The sequence below is a fragment of the Amblyomma maculatum genome, chromosome 10 (genome assembly GCF_055883805.1).
Source record: "Amblyomma maculatum isolate TAMU_Amacu chromosome 10, ASM5588380v1, whole genome shotgun sequence".
NCBI lineage: Eukaryota > Metazoa > Arthropoda > Arachnida > Ixodida > Ixodidae > Amblyomma > Amblyomma maculatum.
The window spans coordinates 27,912,102-27,933,757 of NC_139353.1; the positions used below are offsets into that span (position 1 = coordinate 27,912,102).

Sequence of the window (21,656 nt, forward strand, 5' to 3'; positions counted from 1 at the left end):
GGGCTTATGGCTATTAGATTCTTTGTGGTGTAGTGCCAGGTTCGATGACGGGGGTTTGTCTAACGAGTTTTCATGTTCATGTAGCCTTACGTTCAGACATCTTCCCGCTTGGCCAATGTAATTTTTGCCGCATGTGAATGGCACTCTGTATACAACGCCATCTGTGCATAGAAAAAGAAGGAATGCTTTACCGGGCATCCTGCCCTGCCTGCCCGCAGTCTCTTGTTATTTGTTTTACGGCCTACCCTAGCACAAATGCTGCCTAGCTTGATAGGCGCTGAAAACATAAGCTCTACAGCTTACCTACATCCAACTCGCTGTAGGCGGTTGGACATTTGATGAACATATGGTACAATTGCAATATTTTTTTTCTATTTGTTGTTTGTTAGAGGCCTTTACTTTATTTCAGGACTTTATTACACGCGAGCAGGATCATGTCGTCAGCTAGGGAAGCTTGCTGCACTCAATTTGCCCACAGGCTCGTAGAAGCTATTCTTGATGGCATGCTCGCACGACTTAAACAATTGCCGAATCTATGCATGAAACGGCTATGCCATACTGTACGGTGGATCGGCGATATAACAGCTGCCGTTCTATAGAATAGCTCTTGTTACCGAAACTGCCTCCTTGTCGGCGCTTGTACTCTTATCCAACCGTCTCAGCCTTCGAAAGCATCGTATGCTTTGTGGGGCTGGGGTCGCTGAAATGCGTCAGCGTTCTCCGCAACAACTTCGTTGTCGAGCTCAGTAACGGGATCCATGGTTAGTGTAAAAGGTCTAAGCGACGGCTGCGGTCACTAGATCACTCCGGCTGACGCAACCAGCAATCACGGTGTCCAAGCTCACGTCATGGCTTGCGTCATTTCCCGCCTAAGACGTCGTAGGCGAAAACCGAGTTTTAATCAGAGCGGCGGAAACCAAAATTCTTTTAGTGCGTACCACTGCTAGCCGCACTCACAGATTTCGCCGATGTCAGTCCGAAGCCGCTCACTTTCTTTCTGTCTGTCTCTCTCGGAGTGAACTTTAAGTGAAAAAAAAAATGCTGGCGACGTGTGTCCTTGTGCGCCTGTTCGTACAAGCGTACACTGAAACCGGGCTACGCATGCGCCAGACGCGAAACACGCGCGCCACGGAAGCGGCGTCAACTTTGCAACAATACGGCCGCCCGGCTTTCCCCTACTATTTTCTTCGAGCTCACCCTGCGTATTTTGTTCAAGGATCGAAGTCTTCTTCAACCATCCCCTGCCCATTTCTTACGTCATGAAAGTTTTTCAGTCGGGGCAAGAGTAGCGAGAAGGTGAACGAACAAGAGCGATGGACATGGAGGTGCACGCCTCTTTCAGACGCCCAACGAAAGTGAGGCTGACATCTCTCAGCGACGGCCGTGGAGTCCGCAACTGTGACCCCCTGCTCATCCACTGGCTGCATCTGTGGCCGCTCTGCCTCCTCGTTAACTGAACCTCGTGAGACGAACGTAAACTTTTAAATTAGCTTATAGAAAATGAAAGGCGCAATATCTGTCGTACTTTTCTGTGCACACTCGAGCCGCACAGTAAGAGAAAGGAGGAAGATGGGAGTGAAAGCGGAAAGAGAGAAAGAGACGCTGCAGCGAAGGGCTGCAAAGTTGATCAAACCCGACACCCGGCGAATACGCAGAGAGGCGTTCGCATGCTGTCCTCAAGCCATCGTTCAGTACATCAGTTATTTAGCTCTTCCTGCTTTCATTACTACCTTCCTCCTTTCCTTTACGGCACGGTTCAGGTACCCCAGAGGAATGTCAATGATATTCTGCCTCTCCTTGTTGTTGTTGCGACTAAAGGAAGAAGGAAAAGAAAATGCACGGGCCTGATACTGGCTCTGTAGCTGAGCCACATCCGCTGCCTCGGGCGGACAGAAGAGAAAATAGAGAAGAAAAAGAAAGAGGGAGAAAGACGCACGCAGCAACAGCCGTCGTCCTCCACCAAAACGGTAACGGGTGCAAGACGGCCTACAAACAGATAAAAATTTGATGGCAGGCTAGCCCCCCCCCCCCCCCCTCCCTTGTGTTTCCTTTTCTGTGAACCAATTTATAATCCACAATTTTACACGTGCTCCCTCGTTCCAGGTGAGAAGGAGGAGCGGCCACAGATGCGGAGGCACGGGACAGCTGCGGACGCCGCGGCCCAGATCACATAACTGTGGTCGTTCATCTGCACTGTAATGTAAAAAATAAAAATAACTATGTTCATTCATTTTCACTAATATGCAAAAAATAAACAATTCACAGAGTGTGCAACCAACATTATTATAACATTTTAAATGAACGGAAAGCCAAAACGAACTGCAAATTGCACAGAAAAGTATAGAAGGGGTAAGCTGTGCTGCACACCTAATTTGCATTTGATTAACTACGCAAATCGGCTGTATATTTTTTAAACTTCTTATCGAAATTGTTATGCAAAAATACGTCTTTTGCTGCCGAACAAGTGACGAAAAACGTAAGAAATGTCGAACTATCGAATTTTGCAAACATAAAGGCTGTGATATAATGGTCCTCAGTTTTTTATTAACAGTACAACTCGATAAAATTTCATTTCAGAGGATGTGAGGAATTGGTCACGCTAATAACTAGGTGCTTTTTTAATGTTCTCTTGTCTATTAGTCGGTATGGGGTCGTCGTCACATGTGGTTTTAAACTAAAGTTCTGAACGAATGTTTTTCAAGGATGTAGAAGTCACGAGCCTGTCTAGCGTCGGAAAGGACAGCGGTTAAATTGGTTCACAGGAAGGGAAAGGCGCAGTAACTGTCACACTTGCTCTGTGGACACCCGAACCGCGCCGTAAGGGAAGGGAGGAAGGTGGGAATGAAAGTGGACAGAGAGAAAGAGGAGCCGTAGTGGAGGGCTACGGAGTAATTTCGACCACCTGGGGATCTTTAACGTGCGCTGACATCGCACAGCACACGACGCCTCTTCGTTTCGCCTCCATCGAAACGCAGCCGCCGAGGCCGGGATTCGATCCCGGGAACTCCGGCACAGTAGTCGGGCGTCTTACCACTGCGCCACCCCGGCGGGGCGAAGGACAGCGGTTAGATTCCGTTCTTGACCCCCGATTTCTTTTGAAAGAAATTGCTTCTGCTGATGTCACGGTCTTCTCAATGAATGGGAATCTCGTGACACCACCGGTTTTCTTAAGAAGGGGACTTTGTGCTCTTAGATTAATACTGATGTTAGATTGGAGAAAGACCGCTGTATTCGCGCATCACAGCTTTGAGGCGGACAGAGAAGATTTGAAGATTTAACAAGACATCTAGACTTTATTCAGTCTCACAATTTACAGGTGGCATAAGGCAGCCTTATATTCGAGCAGGTGTCGTACTGTTGCCACCACCACAATCTCGAACTGAAGTTCAGGGGTGTTTTGCAGAATGGCCCAAGTTTAGCGAAACTCAGGATCTGCCCACACTTTGGAAAAGCTTCCGGATGGATAAACTACTGGCACATAAAAAGAAAATTCACCCTTGGCACGGCTTCCAGATTCAATGGCTTATCTGCAGTTACCTCGAGCGTCGTTTCACGGGCTTTGTGGGCAGTCGACAGAAAACAATTCATGCGATCACACCTTTGGTGCATTATTTCATTTGCTTATCGGTCCTACGAGTGCGTTACATGTGTTAGATAATTGTGGAAGAAATGTTTTGCGCATTTTTAAAGCACTTAATCGTATTTTATAAGCATTCTGTATTTTCTGCAAGATGTGCGCTTAATGTGGTTTAGAATCCAAGCAGAAAATTGATATATGTACATTTATTTCACACACACACAAAAAAAAAAAAAATAACGCGGAGGATGGAGCCACGTAAGCTGGCAGATTGCGCGCGTGAGCTGAAAGGGAGGGTGGTAGAGAAGCGGAGAATGGTTGTCACTCTCCGCATGTCCGTAACAAAGCTAGCAAGCAATGCTGAGTTAAACATAGCAGTGTCTATTTGCCTTCAGTCACCTTCCTAGCTGAGGAGTTTTCGGCTTTAAGGCCAGCCACTAGAGATTTTAATCGGGGGTAAATGGGGTATGTTTTTATTTGCCAAGAGTTTGGCATTGCGATAAATTGATTAATAAATCTGTTCCGCACCGTTAAAACAGTTACGCCAGCTAATTAATACGATCGCTTCTCTTTCCGTGGTCTTCCCTAAAGCTGTGAGTTTTAGGTAATCAAGTTAATTCATTCACCGTGTAAGTGTTTCAATTATAAATGCATGTGCCGCCGACGCATCCTTCAAATGCTGTGTTTCTATGGGGGATGTTCTTAAGGAAACTTAATAAGAGCACGTTCGGCTGGCAGTTCGTGAACTGAGCGAACCAGCGCTTGTTTACAACCTCATCATATAACCTTGGCGTGCCGTCACGTACACAACGGATCACAGTGGACTGGTGGCGCCCAATGCAACTGCCTGTTTCAACGCTTCCCGGCAATCTATCTATCCTAGAGAACCCGAGAATGCGAATGGCTTGCTCTTCACTTCTGAGCGAGTAAGACCGCCACAGTGTTTTTAGACTTCAGTCGTTGTCTAGCTCGGCGCACAGTCAGTGAAATTACATTTTCGGCAAACTAGAATGCCGCTGGAACATTACATCGGCCACTTTGGTGTTTCCCTTAGCTGGAAAGAATCGCCAATGCTTCTGCTGCCCCCTTCATGATAGTCCCGAAATGAATTCGGAAGCTTTAACTTCTAAATTCGTGAGTTTCCCCCGGGTTCGCATATCAGTCAAACGCATAATTCGCATGCAGGGCGGGGCGTTGAGCCTAGTCTCGACGTGCTTGCCTGCCACAGCAAAGATCACAACGAAAACAAAATCCGGGCAAGCACAGCAGGCGCAACGAATATCACCGACAAGGGATATAAGCACCAAAGCCGAAAACACGAAGCGCCTCCTGACGCTGATTTATTATCTCAAACCGAGACGATATAATAGTGGTATAACCTAAACGGGGAATTTCGAAAATCTGACCTCATGGAGCCTTTAGCAAAGTTCAGGTGTTATAATTGTTTAAGCCATACTGCAGGCTTACCATTCCCAAGAAGGAGAGGTCTATACAATCAATTCTATACAGCTCGAAAAACAATACAGAATGTCAGTGTTGAAATTATAATACAAGGAAATTACAACGTGCACTAGAACATTTAAGGGTAAGAAGCTTACATAGATGCCTATTGTACCATATTTAAGATGCTAGCACCAATTTATTTCATAGCTGCGTGGCGACAGCCTATCGAAGCGTCGTAAACGACTTCGTCTTCATGCGCAATTCGAACCACCACTGGCGAAAAAGAAGTGCCTCCCTAGAGCCTGAGACAACTTGGCCACCACCGCATCTTTTCGCGGCGCATGCGTGCACACGCAGTCAATCGTTTATAAACATCAATTTCGTTCAGTCGCCAACTGCGCTGAAGTAGATGAAACCGAAACTAGCCACAGTTTCCCAGACTCTTCGTCGAAAGTTTTCGGTTTTTCTTCAGCCACATAGTGAAGCCCTCGAAGTACGATGAAGGACCATAGGGTCTTGAAAGGAAAAAGGTTTCTCCTTCACTTTTTGCCACAGAAAATGCATGTGCACATAGTTATATTTATAAAGGTAGCATGTACTTTGCGATACAATTATTTTCAACGCAATGATTGTGGACGTGCTGAATTTAGAAATGGGGTTGTTCGGGTCTCCCATCCGAACAGGACGTCACTTGGGCAAGGACAGTCTCGGCGCTATGGTACTGGAACGCGCATCAGCTAGCGCGATCAATGTTATTCCTTCTCTATATCATATGTTTTGGTTGCTTTCATAGAAGAGCATGTTGCGCGCGATTCAGTACCGTCATCTGGGTCGGTGTCGAAAAGGAAATAAAATATTTCTTCGGGCTCAGTTTCTTAGGTGCCGAGCAAGAGGTGCGAGTTGCAGTTCTTCTACGATAATAAAAAAACTTCGCGAATAAATAGTTGTCATGGTTTTGCTTCTTAGTAAATTCCTATTCACTATCGAAATCAATACCGTCAAATCTGCTGAGCGTCCAGTTAATGTAAGGTCAGGTAGGGTCAGCTAAGGTCACGCGTTAAATTTCAAAGCGGCCGTAACTCTTCTTTTTGTCTTAATGGTACTGCGTTTTTCTTGCCCCAATGGAGCAAACATTAGACAATTATTGTTAATAAAACTCTCAAGGTTTCCATGGAAGATAGCCGAAGGAAGTAACTCTTCTACTAATTTCTGTTATAAATTAGAAGCTTACATCACCAGTAAAGTTGTGCGACTGTTGCCGCTGTTGAAAAAGTTTTAATTTCAATTCGGGGTTTTAACTGAGCAGTACAGCTCCTTCAACATCAATTTTTTCCCTCAAGTATCTTAAAGCCTGCCGATACTAGCTTCCTATATTGCTTTAAGCTTGAAGCTCATTAAAATATTGCACTTTACACAGAGGCATACATGTAAACGTTTTCACGTTTCAAGTTGGTCACGAGGTGTTTTTTTTGTATTTTGGGTTTGCTGCTAAGAGTAGCGATACCAAATTTCCCCGTGCATATGTGCATCCAAAACAAAACCGAGCATTTACTGTGTCGGTAGTTGCACTGAGCTCACGAATGCTGAAGACCCGAGCATGGCTTATCTCTTAGCCCGTTATCAGATGCTGACTCAGGGGGTCAGAAATGTCGTCATAACAATATCTTCTAGCCTTCTTACTTGTGCTCAGTTATGCAGAAACGCTGACACGTACGCACGAACGGAAACAAAAACATGCTCAGGATCATTTTGCCTTGTTGGAATGGCTGTTCTTGAGGAGTGCAACCTGGCTACGTCGACATACGTAGACTGCGGATTATCTCACACAATCCCCTGGGCGCAGAAACTGGAGGGCGCTACATACCTCTATAAAATTATTCGAAACACTTGGCTGTAAACGCTGCGAACGGCCCGCAGGCAGGCAGAGAGACAGTGAGTGGACCTAGGCTTCTGCAGCCATGGCTCTGAGCGGGCGACTGGCTCTTGTGACTGGAGGTTCGAGTGGAATCGGCGAAGCGGTGTGTCATGCCTTAGCCGCTGAAGGCGCTACCGTGGTCGTCGCAAACAGGAACATAGAAGCTGCCCGTAAAGTCGTCGAATCGCTACCAGGTCAGTAAGTCGTCGGCATTCTGAGTAACATGACTTACTGGTGAGCGGCTATTTCGTATGAAGCACCCAGATAACATTGAGAAGGTGCATGCTAGCTAAAACGAGAACATTGAACCTAGCTTGAATATGCGTTGCCGGATACATGCATGAATATAACATGTCAGGAGGTTATCTCAATAACAGCACAAGAAAAACAAGCCCTGAGTCATACAATCAGGCTCACGTAGCTTTGATGGCCAAAAACATGATCAATTGTTAGCGAACTGTGTGCCTACAGATACATGCACGTACTTAAATGAATATGGTATACCTGTTAGCAAAAAGTTGGCGGCATTGAATATATGCACAAAGCCAGTGCTAAAGTTACGTGCAGTCACATGGGCTTCTTGCTTTTCTAAAATCTGCAACCCCGATCAGGCAATAGCGCTTCCATACTAGTGCTGCGTCGCCGCCCATTAAACAGTGCCGGGATACCAAGTTTTTGGGCTCTGATTTCTCGCTGGTAACTATGGCTGAGGCCTATAGAATGTCAGAACGGTAGAAGGTAAGCCCCAATGGTAGCTTCTTTTCGGCTTTAGTTGAGGATTAATTTTTGCAAGCTGTAATTGCAAACTCATTGCTGGTAAGTGCTGCAAGCCAAAGTGAAGAGTTTGCCGCTTCATTTCCCACTATAAGGGCAGCAACATCAATCGATCAAACGAACATTTGTAATACAATGACTAAGATGGTCTTTGACATCATCCAATCTAGTATCTAGACAAAACTATCATTGTCCGTTTCATTACATGGGTATATAAATGTCATACAACGCACTTCTACCTTGGCGCTTACTCATGTCGTGCGCATGACATGAATGTGAGAGTGCATGATCCCTTGAAGTGTTATCATTCACACATCTTACCTACAACTCAAGTTCCTACAATCCCAGATACTCTATTCTTGGGTGATCTGGGCCGCTCCTTCTGCTGGTTTGTTACTCTGGACACAGCTCATTGTTCCTATCCAGTAGCGCGATAGTAAGATTTATTGATTCGCCCTGGTTCAGGGTCGTCGCCTCAAGCCAATTAGTGCCTATATCGCGATATAGACCCCAAATCATCGGCTTGAGGTTAATTAATAAATATTAATTCTATCCCTCTACCAGACTTGTCTCCTTTTATGGCAAAGGCTGCCTCTCTCTATGACAACAAATATTTGGTTAGGTTAACACAAGATGTAATCCCCAGATAGCAGAGCCCCGCACCCACAAGATGCCATACGTTTACTTTTTCCTTGTCTTTGTTTTCAATGGCTGCACACCCTCGTGACATTGATGGTGTCTTGCATTCTGCGCTGCAGGCTGTGGCAGGCACCTGGCGGAGCACGTGGACGTCGGGGACTCTTCTTCCGTGGAGAAACTCTTCGACAACATCAGGACAAAGTCCACGCTTCCACTTAGCATCGTTGTCAACAGCGCAGCGCTTTTTTGTCCATCGCTTCTCACCGAAACTACGGATGAGCTGTTCGACGATATCATGAGGGTCAACCTGAAAGTAAGACTGGAAGCAGTTTGATCGGCAATAATTTGTAATTAGGTGTTTTTGACGCTAGATACATGAAGCTTGCTGCTCGCACACGACAACAATAACTGGTTGATGGGGCTGGCTTTACCCACTCGAAAGGCTTACTGAGGCTTAAGGGTAGGTTTCTGCGGATTTTCGATATTTTCGAATAGTTTAACTAAAAATGCTCTATTCGATTCGAATTTTGTTATTTGGAAAGTTTGAAATATTCGGCGCGAACTAATATCCACACGCAGCAGGGAAAAGGCGTATTCGAACGTTTAGGTTCCGGATTCATAGTACTTCTTCCAATCCAATCCAAAGCAAGCCAGGAAAGCCGAGAACAAAGGCGTACAAAACTAATCTCGCCGGTGCGGTCGATTGCGTTTAGTGGGTGACTCTGTCTCTGCCGCGATGGCATTTGAACAGTCTTTCTTTTATTCTTTTATTAGTACCTTAAAGGCCCGCGAGAGGCATTACATGAGGGGCGGGCTTACATCAAGTTATATTTTCAATTAGCTTACATCAAGTTATATTTTCAATTAGCAATATTTTCAATGAATGATTTGAAGCGCGCGTTGTCGAGATGAGTCGAAGCCTCATTGGACCACTCCAGAGCATAATGAGGGGCGTGTATGCGGTCAGCAATCCGACTTCTTAACCTAAAGGCCCCGACAGGTACAACAACTCTATTAGCGCATTTAAAGAGACATCTGGAATTGCACAAGGACATGCTAAGAGAAACGGCACGCACGTGAAAGGTCATCCGAAGTCAAGGGTAAAAGCAAGGCGAGTGGTCAACAACTATCCATAGCTGATAGCTTCAAGCCGAAAATAAAGGCATCGGCCCAGAAAGCCCAACAGATGACCAAAATGATAACTCGCTTCGTAACTCATGATATGTACCCATACAACATTGTCGAAGAACCATTCTTTCTCCACATGATAAAGTTCGCTATGTTGTATTATACAGTGCCGTCTGGGACAACATTCTCGAGAGTCATTATTCTGGACCTCTACGCATCAAACGTATAGAAGGTGAAACAGGTACCATATTTATGGAACAGGTGTAACCACTAAACTTGAAGTTGGGCTAGATGGTGCATTGTAACTCGACTGAAGATAACGCGCACGGGAAGACACACACAAGAGAAGAAGACACGTGTCCTCTGTGTCTTCTTCTCTTGTGTGTGTCTTCCCGTGCGCTTTATCTTCAATCAAGTTACAAGGCATAACCACTTCCGCTCAAACTACAAGGTAGCGATTAATGAAGGAACAGTTGACGTTTGACACTATCACCAGAGAGGCTCAATTTTCATATAGGCCGACGTTTTCGGGGTGGTGTTCCATTTTGGCTCCTGAGTTTAAATCAGATTTACACAATATTGTCCAAGAGTGTTGCTTTCTGTGTGCATTATGGAGTATGGCTCATCCGTAACATGAACAGTTTGAGGTGTAATGTTGTAAAGTAGCCATAAGTATTGTGACCTTATAACGATCGCTATTCGCAAGAACCTGGGACGTTCTGAGCACACTCATGACAACAAGGTCAATATCTGTTCTAAGGCGAATGGTTAGCCTGATACGCGGCCGCTCCGGGTAATTGTTACCCTACGCTCCATGTAGCAGATACTACAAAAAAGGAAGCCCACACGTATAACCCACATTGGCTTAACATTACTCTTGCCGGGGTTACTAAGGTGCTCTGCTATTAAAGTGCTGGTAGCTATAATAATTCAGTGTGGGTGAGGCTCTTGAAGTGCGTACAGTTCGGAGCAAAAATATTGCCTAACCTTGAAGCTTTCAAGTCTTGCAATTGCCCTGCCACAGCATGCTTCTAATGCGGGTGAAACAGCTGGGATGAACATTGAGAATGAGATGTGGTGCGATCTTCATGTTCAGGTAAATAATTCAAGCAGGCATAAAGCTAAACGTCGACCAATTTCTCTCTGCAGGGCACTTTCCTTGTGACGCGGGCCGCCAGTCGCGAGATGATACGTTCCAAGGACTCTCTGCCGGAAGGAGGCGCAGCCATCGTGAACATTAGCAGCATCACGGCCAAGGGCTGCTGCGGAAACTGTGGCGCGTATGCTGCTTCCAAGGCCGGAGTTGTGGCCCTCACCAAGACAGCGGCGCTGGAATTGGCAGAATACGGCATCCGCTGTAACGTTGTACTGCCGGGCTACACCGATACACCGATGGCGCGTATTGCGAGCGAGGAGTACAGGGCTATGCTGGTCTCTATAACGCCGCTCAAGAGGTGCGCTGAGCCGCGGGAGGTCGCCGAAACGATCAAATTCCTATGCTTGCCCAGCGCTAGTTCTTTTGTCACGGGGGCTGTGCTGGAAGTGACTGGAGGACTTTACTTGTGAATGGCACCACAGACAGACGCGTGCATCTGCGTATTCTCGGGGATTAATTAATCGGCGACTGTGGTTCAAGAGAACCACGAGAAGAATAAATTTTATTTCTCTTTCAACACCCTCGCGGAGCCTTTCAGTACTGTTCCCGTCGATCACATCTCACCGAGCACGCTGTGGACGTGCTAAACAGGGTCTGTGTGGGACATGAGGCTGCAGTCCAGAAGTTACGAGATCTGGGCAGGACAGGTGCATTTCCTTTGCCGTTGTTCCTTCTAAGAGTCAGCAAACCCAGCAAGCTGCTTATGACACGCTATCACACTATGACGCTATTATCTGCGTGTCTTTTATGCAGATTCGTTGAAAATAAATTTAAGTTCGTCTACCTTCTTCGTCTAAAATAAATTTAAGTTCCTTCAGGGCACCTGAAATCTGTCATGAGGACACTAAAATCTGCATTTGGGGTTACCAAAAATTAATGTAGTCGCGGATGTCCTGACTGGTTCCCTCCACAGAATCTTGAGCCTCGCTCCTGCCTGTGTTGAAGCGATAACGTTTCTGACGTTTGTTACCCCTAAGCTGGAATATGCACGCTCAGATTGAAACCATCATAAATCTAACATTTATTCTGTCGTCGAATTGTCTAAGTCATTATCGGCGTCCATAGGCGCCGTCGGCGGGCGTTCGGACCGTTTCTGGGGTATTTCCTAGCCACTTTCCTAGACATAGCTGCGAAACACGCCGGTACACGCTCAAGGCTGTGCACACTTGCTTTGTCTGATCGAAGCCAACTGCCCTCGTCACATGTGACGAGGGCAGTTGGCATTGTGAAGCTGCATTGTGAAGCTGAAGGATTCCGCACCAACCACCAAAAACTGTTTTCTAATTGCGCTCATATGGGGGCAAAGACACGACTAGTCTTATCACTTTGATGACAGACCCTGTATGTCTCCACAAACTGGCTCTGATCTGGAACACTGGTAGTTCATACTGGAGCATGAGGTTTCTGAATGCCATCGTATGCGTAAACAGTGGCGTTATGGAAGTGTGTGTTGCCGTTATTAAATATTTTAACCCGTGATTTCAAGTCGCCGCCTTCCAGAGAACGGATCCACGAACCATGATCTCGCTGGATAAAGGACACATCTACAGTCTGCGTAAGAACACTGGTTTATTTTGCGGGTCAACGAATAGTACTTTGCAATGATACAACTTTGGAAGCCGTTGTGACGCAAACCATGGGGTCGAGGCTTGCGACAGCGCAGCGATATGATCACAAAAGAATGCGGGTCAGTGCTTCTATACGCGTAAGACAAAATACACTGGGGTGCGAACAGGGCAATGTGACACGGAAAAGGGTTCGAGCTCAATAGAGAGATTGCTTCCCACGTGACAGCAGCTCACGCAAGCCCTAACCCATCTCAGGAGGCACCTCTTCCGTGTTTTTTTTTTTTTTTTCCTGTGTGCTCGTGTGGGCCTTGTGACATTCACCTCTTCAGATGTTATTGACCATGTTATTGACTCACCTATGGGGCTGAAACGTGGAGGAACGAAAAATGGTAGATGAAACGTTTAGAGAAAAGAAGTGTGCAGACTAGGTCAGAGAAATACCTCGAGTTGCTGACATTCTAGTGGAAATCAAGAAGAAGAAATGGGCATGGGCAGGAGATGTAGCGCGAAGACAGGATAGCCGATGGTGGCTTAGGGTAGCAAACTGGATTCCAAGGGAAGGAAAGCGTATAGAGGGGGTGGCAGAAAGTTAGGTGGGCGGATGAGGTTAAGAAGTTCGCAGGGGTCAAATAGATGCAGCTAGCACACGACCTGGTTAATTGGAAGAATATGGTAGAGATATTCGCCCTGCAGTGGATATAGTCAGTCTGATTATTATTATTATTATTATTATTATTATTATTATTATTATTATTATTATTATTATTATTATTATTATTATTATTATTATTATTATTATTATTATTATTATTATTATTATTATTATTATTATTATTATTATTATTATTATTATGACCATGAGATGAGGAGAGCATGCTGCCGGGCTAGTTGGTGATCCGTTAAGTGAAGAATTTAGCGCAAAAATAAAGAGCGATGGACGAAGAAAGACACATAAGGCGATTGCCTGTCTTATGTGTCCTTCTTCGTTCATTTCTCTTTATTTTTGCGCTGAATTCGTGACTTCATATTACTGACCCTCCCTGCGTATATCGAAAACGCATCAGACAGCTGATGGTTTCTTCCCGGTCATTTTCTTGCAAGTGACAATTCAGTTTGTCTTAAACGTTTGCATGAATTCTGGCTGGTTCGCCCTTTAACTGTTTTTCCGCCTTCTACTCATGTCATTGTAAACATTTTAATTCTCAAGTAAAGTTCGAATTCTTGACTGTATAGTATTCACTTAGTCCTGATTTTACTAATTGTCACCATATTAATATCCGTGTTCGTCTATCTCACAAAACATTCCTGTGTTTGCCTCTTCATTAGTTTTTTTTTTTTTTTTCTCACAAAGAAGATTTAATCATATTGTTTCTCTGCTTTTTAACCCTTTCGGCCCATGATTTGTTATTTTGAAATGTTTTTTCTGTGTGTTATATTTATCTAAACGGTCCAATAAATACGCAGTAAAAGTGTATAGCTCGCAGTGCAAGTATTATAGGTTTAGAGACATAGTGTCAAAATAGGACATCGGGGCTCCATGGGTGCAAAATGCGAAATTTGATAGGCGTTTCCGTCTAACCCGAACCGCTGTAACATCAAAGAAGAGAATGAAAATGTGTTGAATTTTGGAATGTGGAGCTGTCATAAAGAAATTTGTTTACTTTTGTATTCTGTAGTTTGCTATTTTAAGAAATTCAGTTTTACACAGCCTACAAAAAATCCCGTTTCATCCATAGCTCATGGCAGTGCCGCTACCTGTTGGGAAAAGAAAACGCATTTACGAGCATATTGTATTCGCGTTATTAAGAAAAATAGCAATACTACATTGCAAGTAAGTCTCCGAACAAAACAAAACCGTGTATTGTTCCCAGCATAGAGGGCAGGCACACGTTCTGCCCGTAGGTGATGCACTATCTGTGGTCCACGTACCACACTAGCTTCCTCACGCTCCCTGGCGGTGTCCACGGGAAGAAGAGAGTGAAAAAACTGTTCAGTGAAAGCTTAAGTTCAAAGGTGAATTTCTTCTAACTTTTAATTTTTCCTCTTGCTGTTCCCCAATATTCAAGAATGGCTAGATTCAAGAATTTGTGGTCTGTAATAGAAAATTTTAAATATTTTTTCAAAAGCAAGCATGCTATATTGCCTGATTGCCGCAACTTATAATTGATGTCAGCACTCAAACAGCCTTATTAATATTGATATATCTGCAGAAAAACCAAAGAAGCGCCCTCCAGAAATAATCCTTAGCGTCACTCAATGACCCCCACTGACAACCGTTGAGCCTTGATGATGCCAAAAGCGCACATGTCCAAAATATGTTCTAGCAAGACCTATACACATTCAATAATATTTAAAATCTGGATACAAGCTCAGAAATATTTAAAAATAGTGGTGCAAAATAAATAATTGTTAATGAGATATAAATTTACTACTTTGCTATACTGCAGCTTCATTAACAATGGCTCACCCTGTTGCATCTGCATCCTCGTCGTACCAGACAGCTTCGTATAAATGCGACAAGAGTAGCACAAATAGAAAAAGGAATCCTGAAGGAATTATTGTAATAATTATCAGCAGCTTTTCTACTGTTGCTGACGCGCTAGTGTAACATTTGTGTTGCGGTGTCAATTGACACCACCAGGGCCGTAAAGGCTAAGATATGAACATCTAAGCATATTCACAAACTGGGTGTCTCATATGGCTATATTTAATAACGTCTACCATGCCGCATGCAGATAGCTGAATAACAATGCGTGGCACAATGCTACAGGGCTAGAAGAATCTGGATCACGAATGATGCGACGGCCACCCCAGGGGCAGTACTGACCCTAGTAACACTGTTAAGCACTTATCAGTAACGCCAACTGGAGATGTACTATGCGATCTCAAGCTTCCCTGTACAGTTACGCATTACATAGAGATGATCGATGATTTCGAAGAGCTTATTTCCTGGACGGCTCTTGCATGCTCGCCTGACATGTGTACACGGCATTTTTTATCTATGCACCAACTCCTCGCTTTTCTATTTCAGTCCATTTCAGTTTGCAGATAACAGGGAAAACACTCTAGCATATCCTCGCCCATCCGGCTGATAGCCTTGATCACGAAGAGGTCATTCCCCCTCTTACTATTTCGGCACATGTGGGCTTGTGCGCAAATTTCACCTTCTTGACAACTTGGGTAGACAGGTTCGTGCACACCGCACTCTCCTGCATAATTTCCCTCTGAAGACTCAGCGGTAGACACTCCGTATTCCGGGCAAAGAGTGAAGGGACCTAGAAGTAGGCAGATATATGGCTCTGAGTGGTCGACTGGCTCTTGTGACCGGAGGCTCGAGCGGCATCGGCGAAGCCGTGTGTCACGCTCTAGCTGCCGATGGAGCCACCGTGGTCGTCGCCAACAGGCATGTGGAGGATGCGCGCAAAGTGGCCGAATCGCTACCAGGTCAGTGAAATGCTCAGAGCTAGTGTTACACGGGAACGGTGTATTATGTACGCAGTCACGTAAATCATCAGTGATAACTTCAGCATAGATGACGCTAGTTAGTCGCAGAATGCTGGATCTACTTAGAATGTACTCAGATGTTCTTGAGGCGTTGAGCGAGGCAATCAGTAGGAGTCAGTCTGTCCTATATTTTTTAAATTTGTTTTTGAAAATTTTGAAATACCCGGTATAAATTTGTTCTGTTGCATATATTATATTTCCACACACGACATTTATTTCTGATCGTTATTTAGAGTGGCTGTGTCAATGCGTTTTTGTCGTACAGGGGACGCAAAGCACCTGGCCGAGTATGTAGATGTCCGAGACTCTTCTTCCGTGGAGAGACTTTTCGACAGCATTAGGAACAAGTGCACGCTACCACTCAGCATTCTTGTGAACTGCGCCGGGATTTTTGGTTGGTCTCTTCTCGAGGACACCACGGATGAGTTGTTCGATGAAGTCATAAGTGTCAATCTGAGGGTAAGACTGACAGCAGTTGTTTCCAGTTGTTCAGTTGTTTCCAGCGCCAAACGTATTTCATCGGATTTAAACGAAAAAGACAAATGCTTCACGGGCGGATTCCTGCAAGCGTTAAGCGCGGATATGTGCTGTATAATTCAGTGAAAATCCAACCCTTCATTGCGGCTTTCTTAATTATTGTTGAGTTTATATTATGTACGCGAAACGAAAACGCAAATTACAGCCGATTTGTGCACTTAATCAAATGCGAAGCAGATGTGCAGCTGTTTGAATAATGTTGATTTATACTATATTAACTTGGTTTACAGGAAACAAAACACGCAGTGTAAGGGACCTGGAAGTTGTGGCTGGGGCCATGGTCGACATGTATACTAGATGCATGAAGCATTCGTTAAATTTGCCAGCTAACTTTTTTCTCCACGAAGACAGAGGTTGTCACTAAGGCATCCAGCATTTTGACAGCATGTCAACCCGATTCAAAATTTCATTTAAAGCTTTCCACGCAAGATCATCCCATTTAAATACGGCTGGAAAAAGTAATTATTATATACACTCTTACTTTGCTTGGCAAATAAAAGAGGTGACTCTATTATGATACGTCTTAGAAGTCACACAGACATTCCGGAATCTGGTTTGGATAAAGCGACTGTATATGTGCATTTTTTATCACTACGGAGCATTCCAGTGTTATTTAGGGTTTACGAGCCTTAAAAGTATTTTAGAATCTCAAGTGGAAAACAATGCTTGTAAACGTAAATGTAGTACTGAATGCATTATAAGTGTTATCCTGATCGTTTTTGCTGGCCCCAACATTCCAGTGTACTGCCGCTTGTGCTGTCCGAAAGAAGACTAATGTGTCCCGATTTATAAATAAGGCGATTGTTTGCCGCAGGAAAAACGCGTCATTTTGAAGGGTTAACGCCATGTATAAACAGGAATATGGGCAAGTGATTACTTTTCCGCGCATTAATGCCTCCTGACAGTCAAGCGAAGAGTTGCTAATTAAGACATCAATTGTCGTCGCTTCCCGAGAACATATGGGTTTATTGATAGCATTAGCAAATCCGCTGTTTTGCAACTTGTATTACAACTCGCGTTTGCGCGTAAAATGAGATAAAAATCTATATTATTCTCACCACTCAGTATTTGACAAAAAGTTTGTTTTCTGTAATAGATTGCAGATAATCATCAAGAAAGAGAGCGTACTTTAGGAGGGTGATAAATACTTGAGGAGGCGTTCCTGCCCGTATGTAACCATAGTGTTTGGCAGTTCTCAAGAGTTATGCTAAAATCAGCCATAATTCTGTATTCGAAAGATTTCTATTATCTTTATCGTGTCACCACCCTATCATTTACTAACGTGGTTGTGCACATCTGTGTTGCTAGTGTCCTACCTCTGCAAATGCAGTTTTGCAGCCCTTCTGTCCTGTGTTCCTTTTACATTCCCCCCCCCCCCCCCCCCCCTGCCCCCTCGTCCCGCTTATCCAAGTGGCCTTTTACACGCTATCAGCGTTCACAAGAGTTCCCTGTATACCTGCAACTATTAATATGCTGATAAGCACATATATGTTTCTCATGGCTGCAACGACAGTGTGATTTAAACTATGGCGAGTCTAGACCTGCTGCATACTGTGAGAGTTGATGAGGGAATCAGAATTTTTTCTTAACTGAGGCACTGACAGCTTTCCGCTGCAGAAAAGTCCGATCCTAAAGCTATAAAGGTCTGGCAGGCGTCATTTGCTGACACGCCAATAAATGTCCCACCACAGAACGGCAGGAGAGCGAACAAGATACTTATGGAGCAAGAAACGACACGACCACTATGCTAAATGATCCCAGCATACTCACACGTTAGCCCACTTTCTGTTGCTCCCGCCGGGGTGGAGCAGTGATTACGGCGCTCGACTACTGTTGCCAAGGGCGCGGGATCGAATCCCAGCCTCGGCGGCCGCTTTTTCATGGAGGCGAAAAGCAAGGCGCCCGTGTGCTGTGCGATGTCAGTGCACGTTAACGAACTCCAGGTGGTTGAAATTTCCGGAGTCCTCCACTACGGCGTCCCTCATAGCCTGAGTTGCTTTGGGACGTTAAACCCCACAAACCAAACCAAACCAAATTTTCTGTTGCAGGGGGCCTTCCTTGTGACTCGAGCCGCCGGGCGCGAGATGAAGCGTTCGGGGAAAACACTACCCGAAGGGGGCGCCGCCATCGTGAACATAGCCAGCATAGCGGGCAAAGGCGGCTGGTTCGCCTGCGGCGCGTACGGTGCTTCGAAGGCCGGAGTTGTAGCCCTCACCAAAACGGCTGCGCAAGAGTTTGCTGACCACAGTATCCGCTGCAACGTCGTGCTCCCGGGCTACACGGAGACACCAATGACGCAAGATACCAGCAGTGAGCAGAAGGCGGGGCTCATTTCAATGACGCCCCTCAAGAGGTCTGCCGAGCCTCGGGAGATTGCCGAAGCCGTCAAGTTCCTCTGTTTGCCTAGCGCCAGCTCATTCATCACGGGCGCTGTTCTGGAAGTCACCGGAGGTCTGCGCATGTAATTGATCAGCCAAACCTAGATGCGCGTTTCTGTATTCTTAAAGCTGACCTGATTTCCAGGATGCAAGAGAAAGGGAGAAAAAATAAATTTGGACCTCTTTCTACTTCAAAGTAGGAGCTGTTCAGTATTGTATCTCCTTTTGCAAGGTCTCAACAGGCACTTCGCGAACGAGCTGGAAGTAGGCCTGAAAGGCAGGAGTGATGTGGAGTTGGGTTGGTGGAGGTACGTCGTCCTACTATCAGCATTGGAATCTGGAATTTGAGGCACCTTTTTGTGCAAAACGAAATTCACCATCACGAAAAGAAGTATGTAGAGGCGGGTGAAACAAGTAACGTGTACTGAACTTCGCGCAAACTGTATCCGTTCGAAATGTTTTTGCCCCCAAGATGATTTACCAGCGAATAACTAGCTCTAGTATAGTATTTACAGCCTTTATTCTGGCTGGATAAATGGTGAATTTATGTAAGAGATGAAATAAACATTGTCAATTTTAGAGCCTAGCCCGTCGGTATGTCAAGTGACCTAAAAAAGCTGATGGAAGATATGTACAGAACAGCCGTGTACTAATGACCCACGTGGGCGAGAGAAGGAGAGAGAAAAATTTATGGTCTAAAAGAGAGTTACAGGGCCTTGTAAGTGTAAGAGCGAAGTGACGATCAGCTGGCGAATGGGGGTGACTTCTTCAGTGCGGTTTACAACGCCTAATTGCACATTCGGATTCACGTCGCACAACACTTCCTCCCGGGATTCAAGTAGGGCAGCTTCGATGAGAGTCCTATAGGTAGTCCCATAGGATGTGTTTAAGGCTGACTGTTTCCCCGTACCTATATTGTTCAAGATGAGGGTATGCAGTATGTTTGTGTAAACCGCAGTGTTGAAGAACGAGTTGGTGCACTGTTTCGCCAAGACGATTCTTGTCCTCTTAAGGGAGTGTGCGGTGGTTGGTGAACGTTTCAAGAGATTATGAAGTGCAGTGTAAGATCGCTGCATGTGATATCAGTCCCTAGAATTCTGGGTGCTTTGCTGAAAGCGAGCTGCTTTAGCGGGCAGCCCTTGTTCCTGATTGTATTGGATAACCACAATTGAGAAATCGTTGCCCTGTGCAGCTCTGTATGTAGAGACGTCCTGATCGCAGTGGGAGACGCAATAAATTGGTCTGAGGCCAGTAGATGTGTTTTGCCGGTTTTTCTGAAAGGTGCGAAGCATCCTGTGCAGCATATATTCGTGCCGCAAGAAGGTTGCTTCCCAATTTTTCTAGACTGACTCCACAAGTTCTTGTTTATTTTCTCCTAAACGCTTCAGTGGTTAAAAGCCGTATTTTTCTGCGGCCGGCTAGAGTTGCCGCCATGAGCAACATGAAATAATGACAAAAATGATGAGCCGATGCGCTTGGTGTAAATATTGTGAGCGCTCTTTCATACGGGTGTACGTTCTGCTTCATCTTCATCCTTCGTTTTTGAGGAGGTCCACCGTCATTTCTTAGTGTGTGACCCGGTCTTCAGGTCTCTAATAAACCTGGTCCACCAAGCCCGTCCTTGCACGTGGTGGTGGTGCGTATTGATGTCCCCGGCCAGAGGAGTGCGAAAACGAACACGGGCAGCTACAAAAGGGCCCAGAGAAGAGGGAAGAAGACCAGGGTCGACTCGAAAAACAAGCAACCGAGGAGATGCGATTCGCTACTCGATCGATCTGGTGCCAAGCAGACAGACCGCACCCTAACGACGTTCAACTATGGACGGTCCCTGGAAAAAAAAAAAGTTTTATTACTGTACATAGTGTAACGTGGCACATGCCACCTGGGAGTTGTGGAAGAAAATAAAGAAACGCGCTTTCTTCTCAGCCCGACAGAGGGGGCCAAAACAGGACGCAGGATTAACGCAGGACGCTAGGACGCAAGAACTGAGAACGCCCGCTTCAAAGGGAAAAGCCACACCATCATCAGCATCATCAACAACAACAACGGGAAGCAGGAAGTATACAATGAATTAAAGATTACGTAAGGAAGCAACGTCCCAAGCTTTCCGGGAGTACCCCTCCCCCCGCTCTCGGCGCTGAAGGGGGTATAAACGGTATAAATAGAACAAGAAAACGAGGCCTGGGCAACCTCATCCGAGAGTGTTCGAGAGCGAATCTTGGGTCGACCCTCACTTTCTCCCGAAACACCCGAACGAGCCGTCGGCGCCGCCGGCGAAGACGTCATCGACAGCTGCCCGCTGGCGTCTCAAATGCGCCGGAGCACAGCCCGAACCTTGCTAAGAAGACTTCTAGCTATGTTGGGGCAGCATGCGTTTTATAAAAGACAACCCTAAGTCCCGTTTGAGTCCCTCAAGCGAACATCTCCGCGGGTACTATGCATTGAACTCCTGAGTTTTCGCAAGTGGTCGGGAGGAATCGGGAGACGAATGAGAGAGAGTTAATCTGTTCAACTCGACGAGAGTTCAGAAATGGTGCGAAAATCTGTAGCCCAAGACTGATTCTTGTTGGGCTAGTTGGTTAAACCTGACTTCAGTGACCACGCAGGTAGAAAAAAAAAGACGGGAATAGAGCACAAGAGAATAGAGAATAGGCCTGCCTTTCCCTTTTTTTCTACCTGCGCTCTACTGAAATCTGTAACCGACGCGTTTCAGTCACTCTCAGGCAATAATTTAATTTGCGGATCAACTTTGTGTCGCTACTGTAGGGCAACAACTAGATGGCAAGAACGGCAGTCTGAGCTTGCTGGTAGGGCTTCCTAGCCGTGGAGGAAGGATGGCAAACAGAGCCGGGCAGATTGCACGGCGCTGTCGTTGCAGCTGCTGTGCTCGAAGAGCGCACTGCAAAACGGCACTTTTGTTGATAAAGAAAAGTGATAAGACAAGGAGGTTGGGTATGCTAAAGCATTTGTCGGATTGTCGTGGTAGAATGAACTGGAATAAGCAGTGTAACGGACGGGGGTCACCACGTGTCCCGAA

At 45.5% G+C, this 21,656-nt stretch overlaps 2 protein-coding genes across 2 annotated transcripts; both read left to right on the plus strand.

Annotated features, from left to right (window-relative positions):
* Positions 1–6,972: 6,972 nt before the first annotated feature.
* LOC146175973 ((3R)-3-hydroxyacyl-CoA dehydrogenase-like) lies at positions 6,973–11,395 on the plus strand. Its single transcript, XM_084580889.1, has 3 exons — positions 6,973–7,129; positions 8,468–8,661; positions 10,626–11,395. The coding sequence occupies exons 1-3, from the start codon at positions 6,979–6,981 to the stop codon at positions 11,040–11,042; spliced, it is 762 nt and encodes a 253-aa protein (XP_084437015.1). The 5' UTR covers positions 6,973–6,978; the 3' UTR covers positions 11,043–11,395.
* A 4,098-nt stretch (positions 11,396–15,493) lies between these two features.
* Positions 15,494–18,706, plus strand: LOC146175974 ((3R)-3-hydroxyacyl-CoA dehydrogenase-like). Its single transcript, XM_084580890.1, has 3 exons — positions 15,494–15,644; positions 15,970–16,163; positions 18,290–18,706. The coding sequence occupies exons 1-3, from the start codon at positions 15,494–15,496 to the stop codon at positions 18,704–18,706; spliced, it is 762 nt and encodes a 253-aa protein (XP_084437016.1).
* The last annotated feature ends 2,950 nt before the right edge of the window (positions 18,707–21,656 follow it).